This window comes from Montipora foliosa, chromosome 2 (assembly GCF_036669935.1).
Source record: "Montipora foliosa isolate CH-2021 chromosome 2, ASM3666993v2, whole genome shotgun sequence".
Taxonomy (NCBI): domain Eukaryota; kingdom Metazoa; phylum Cnidaria; class Anthozoa; order Scleractinia; family Acroporidae; genus Montipora; species Montipora foliosa.
The window spans coordinates 18,345,925-18,350,924 of NC_090870.1; the positions used below are offsets into that span (position 1 = coordinate 18,345,925).

At 37.8% G+C, this 5,000-nt stretch overlaps 1 protein-coding gene across 7 annotated transcripts in view; it reads right to left on the reverse strand.

Moving 5' to 3' along the window:
• The window catches only part of LOC137992596 (calcium homeostasis modulator protein 5-like), an 18,119-nt gene that overhangs the window by 4,383 nt on the left and 8,736 nt on the right, over positions 1-5,000 (reverse strand). For 3 of the 7 annotated variants that reach the window (XM_068838012.1, XM_068838011.1, XM_068838008.1), the window contains 3 exons: positions 3,571-3,696; positions 3,285-3,504; positions 268-577 (listed from right to left, as the gene is read on the reverse strand). In XM_068838012.1, the coding sequence (XP_068694113.1) occupies positions 268-577; positions 3,285-3,406 (432 nt within the window). In that variant the 5' untranslated portion in view covers positions 3,407-3,504; positions 3,571-3,696. Of the gene's footprint in view, positions 1-267; positions 578-3,284; positions 3,549-3,570; positions 3,697-5,000 lie in introns of those variants that run through there. The other 4 variants (XM_068838013.1, XM_068838014.1, XM_068838015.1 and 1 more) reach the window with 3 other exon arrangements.

The following is a 5,000-nucleotide window of genomic DNA, read 5'->3' on the forward strand; positions in this document are numbered from 1 at the left end:
TCCGATTTCGAGACAAAAAAACTAAGATGTCCCTTAAGAACTTTCATAGCTCCGTAAGTTCCTTAATGCTTTTGACTAGTTTCCACCATAAATGAAGGACAGATGCCGGTCATTCGAAAACTACTACCTTAGCGGGGGCTTATTGGCATCCTGCATCCAGTATATAGATATTCAGTTTTCGTTTTATCTTATTTAACAATGGCAATGGGTTTTATGCGAAAAAATGACTTCTTAATTACTAATTAATGGTGAGTTATTTTAACTCACTTGAAACAAATCTGCATCTTCAACTTGACTGTAACACACGATGTGGGGTCCACCGTTTCTCGAGCATACGAAAACCTCTCCTTGTAAGAAAACTATAGTTACGTAGGCTGTAGGTGCGAGAAGTGGCTGAAGTAGGCTTGTGAGAGACTTCATTCGATAGTTACATCTCTCTTTGCAATGCTGTCGCTTTCCAGTTCCCATAAACGATTTCCAGAAGCTACCACTTATCATGAAGCTCACACCTAGAAGAAACAAGGTGGGCCCAACTGTCATGACCACGCTATACATGAAGAAGTTGGAACAAGGACATCTGTTGAGGTAAAAGAACTTTCACGTCATTATAGGATATGCAATGATATCATAACACTCATTTCATCAACGGGCAAATCGCAAACGTTTTGCTATCAATCCTGTGTCGGTATGGACAAATGCTCTTTTTGGTGGTGACTGATAACATTAGCATCGCGTTTCTGACTTGAAACGGCAAACGATAGGTTGCTACTTGTCATAAAATCATGAAAATTTTCTTGTTGTAACTGGTCTCTCTCTTTCCAGAAGTTACATGATACGTAATGGTAATAGGAGTGAGTTGAGTCCAATTCGGTCTGTAATCATACAAGTGATAAAGCGAGTTTTAATCGAATGTCGTAAAACCAAAACCAAAGTAATTATTTTGGCCAATCAAAAAGGACGAAGACAACCCAGTAAACCAATTAAAACTCGAAGTAATTACACGTAGCCGACACAAAGCGCGGGAAAATGTGAACGTGCAAGCCACGATTGGTTTTGGTTTCCCTTTTGAGCGGTTGAAAAAATGGCGCGAGAACTTTGAACCAATCACTGAGTGAAGTAATGCAAAACCAACGCAATTCGCTAATTACTTTCGACACTCAATTGAAAACCGCTCTAACAAAATCGGACGACCGCACAGCGATTTATTACGAGTATAATTACAGACCGAATTGGACGACAAGAAGTCCTCTCACCAATTAATCATAAAAATTACAATTTACGAGAAGAGAAGAAGAGCCAAGTTATGAAAGAAAGGGAAAATTTGTATTTTAAGACTGACAAAGGAGGCGTAAATTGTTATAATGTCCCTTTGAAAGAAAGAAAAAAAGAAAGAAAGAAAGAAAGAAAGAAAAAAAGAAAGAAAGAAAGAAAGAAAGAAAAGAAGAAAGAAAGAAAGAAAGAAAAAAATAAAGAAAGAAAAAGAAAGCCCCAATTTAGGAGCTTGCACACTATTTCTATGGTGATTGGTTGATTCAAACTACAACTTTGAATGCGATTGGCCTAGTGAACTGCCCGATAACAAACTGTCCGATAACAGCTTGGCAAGTGAATTAGTGGAAAAGAGGAGTTTTTAAACCAATCACAATCGAGGAAATTTTAATTTTTATGATTAATGTAGATAACAGGCGAAAACTGAATGCGTGACTCAGACACTACTTTGACCATACGCACATTTCAACTTAATGTTTGTAACATGATCTCTCCGACAAAAAAAAATCTCGCGCCTTCCTCTACTCATCGGCATTATTGGTCGTCCTCTGTTGTCAGAATTTAGCAAGGACCAAAATTAGGTAAAGGCTATGTCTATCTTCACTCGTAATTTCATTTCGTAATCTTTTTGTAGGTTTTGCGGGTTCCGCAGCTTTCTGCAATTTAAGCCTGTTGTTGCGCAAATTAGTTTTAACACGGCTTTTGAAATGCAGTGAAAAGCCGCACCAGAGTTGGACAGTGTTGTTTCCTTTTCATCAGTACTAAAAATAGTTACAGTAACCAAAAAAGAATGCCATCAGGCGTTCATAGATTCATTGTTGAAACAGGTGGTGTCTTTGTAACCTCAAATACATTCCGCGATTAATTATTAAGAGATGGGAGATCAATCAAGGCAATGCGATGTCGCCGCTTGCATTTTTTTTAGCGACATATGCTGAAAATTCTCGTTAAAAAATGTCTTAAATTCCGTATATTGAAACTGTTATCAACGACAACGAAACAAAAGCAGGCAAAGAAGCAAAGAAGGGGAAGAACAATTTAGTTGGAACTAAACAGAATCAATTATTGATTACAGAATTGACCATACGACAAAAACTGATTTATGAAAAGGTACTGCTAAGCTATATAATTCATGTCGATAATTTAGATGGGAAAAAGTAAACTGGAATTTTTCGATTACTTAGCTAATTCAGAGGGCCTCTAAGAGCAAACCAGACGAATCTTTGGATTTTTTAAGTCTGCAATGTTGCTTGTTTTTTTGAGAAAGGTAATCGATTATCGACTACACTGAAGGATGGCATGATTCCTTCATTATTCCAAAAAGTTATAAATAAAATATCTCGTTTGTAAATGACCATCCGAGTTGTGATTTCGTCAGACTTTTCTCCTATTTTTGTTTTTTAATCTCTCTGAAATACTGGCCGTTAAGACGTCAGATCAATTCTCAGCACAGGCGTTCGGATATTAACCGTCTATTTTAGTCACTGCGTGATTCACTGAATATTGTTGGAATCAATCAGCCTTTCGCCAGGATTAATTCAGGGACTGAAAACTAATCATTGTATTCGGCTCAGAAACAAAGAAAAAACTTTCTTGTGAGAAGAGAAAATACAAATAAAAAAACAATTCTATTGTCAAGAAGACGCAAAGAAATTGAAACGTAGGAAACGTCGAAAAACAAAATAAATTAAAATGTAAAATGACCTCAAATTCGGAGCACAAAAAGCATGGCTAAATTAAGAGGAATATGAGGATGATTTGATGATTTATACAGCGGCACAGTGATGTCTGAATTATTCCACCATTTAGAGACTGGGCAAAGATCTTTTCAAGGTTGATGCCAGGATGAAATCAATATCCTGCTTTACTCAAAAGCTGCGTTTAGATTCTCTCACTGTTCTGATATGTTAGTCCCACAGTGGCACTGTAGTGCATGCATGTTAGAAGCAACATTACATCAAACTGAACGAAATCAAATCCTCCCTTTAGCCAAGAAGGATCGTTTTCATCTTTACCTGAACAACTGCGTTCTTATGAACTCTTCCAATCCATAGGTTATCAACAGAATGACACAATTTTGAATTGTCTTCTTCGAATGTTTGCAGCGTTGTCCAAATGCATCGAGAAAGTTTTCCATTTTCGTTTAGGTTTAAATTTCCTGACCGAAAAGTTGAATGAATACACATCCGCGACTGACTCTTTGTCAGATATATGAACCCATACCTATAATAGAAACTGATAATTTTCGTCGGCTTACGAAATGACTTGAGGAAATAGGTTGGTTTGGGTCAATTATCTTACCAGTATCTCTGTCATTGCTTTTCAGGTATTCGTTTGTTTTCAGCGCCTCTCACGGGCTTTTAAATTAACCGCAAGAAGTTGTATATCCTTGAAGACCATCTGCGATAAAAAGTGCCTTCCCGATACCTGTCAGATATAAACCAATATTAAAGGTACCGACGTGGAAGTGTGCAAAGGAAATATTTGAAGGAACAAAGTGTTGTTCTGTTTTCCCGCCAAAACCGCACATTCTGCCATATTGAGTGGTATTAACCGAGGCTACATAACGATTTCTATTACATGATTGCCTTGTTGAATAGGAATGAACAGAAGATGTAAAATTGAAATATTCACTGAAACAGGGGGTAACAATCTGTGATCACACACTTTGTTTGCACTCCAAATGTTGCATAAACCATTGTTTTAAAATGCTTTTGGGAATGTAAAGTGTCACAAGAGCATTTGAAAACAATGGGTTATGACGGTTATGCAAAATTCGGGGGGCAAATAAAATGTACTATGGGAAATGCCAAAATAGAGAATCAGACAACATCTCTTAGCAATCTGAGAACGCAAACTGCGGTGACATTCATGATGCTCTAAAACAAGCACATAATTGAAAGAATTTTTAGTGACTTAACGTTTCTTCAGAAATATCCGTTAGCTGAAACTTATGAAACGGTATAACATTATTTGAGTAGCTTGAGAGCTATTTAACCAACAGAGGACGTTTTCCGTGAGACTGTGTCTCGGGTTTGCATAACTGTCGAAAATTTTCCCAACTCCGCCGAGTGTTTAGATGAGGCTATGGAAACACAGAAAAAAGTCCTCTATTGCTTATAAAATATTTCTCAAAGATAATTCGACAAATGAAGGAAAATGCTGGTTTTTTTACTTCTAGATTGAAACAGATTTTCTTGATACACGCTCATATTTCCTACCAGCCAATCAAAACGCACGTCTGACAATACATAACCAAGAGAAAATGATGGAACAGAGAGGGAGGCTCAAGGCGTTGGCCGGGATATGTTATGTCCACGAAAGTTATTTTTAGACGAGCGGTAGTCTTTGTTCTATCGGAAGTCTGTCTTCTGAGACGTCCGCATGCAGTCCTGCCTCGCTCTCAGGTTCTTAGTGAAAAGAGAAAATGATGGCGCGCGTGGAAGGCTGATGAATATATATTTTCTTTCAAACATCGGACCGAGGTTGGCTTGCATGCGGACGTCTCGGAAGACTTCCGCTCGTCTAAAAATAACTTTCGTGGACATGACATATCCCAAGGGCTGGACCGGGAGCCTCCTTCTCTGTCCCCTCATTTTCTCTTGACATAACCAATCAAAATTCGTGTGATGTCACAGCCGTGTTTCCATACTCTCATCTAAACACCGCTATTGACCAATGAGAGTGCGGGTACTATCCTAATAATTTTATAAAAGACAATACTTTACAAA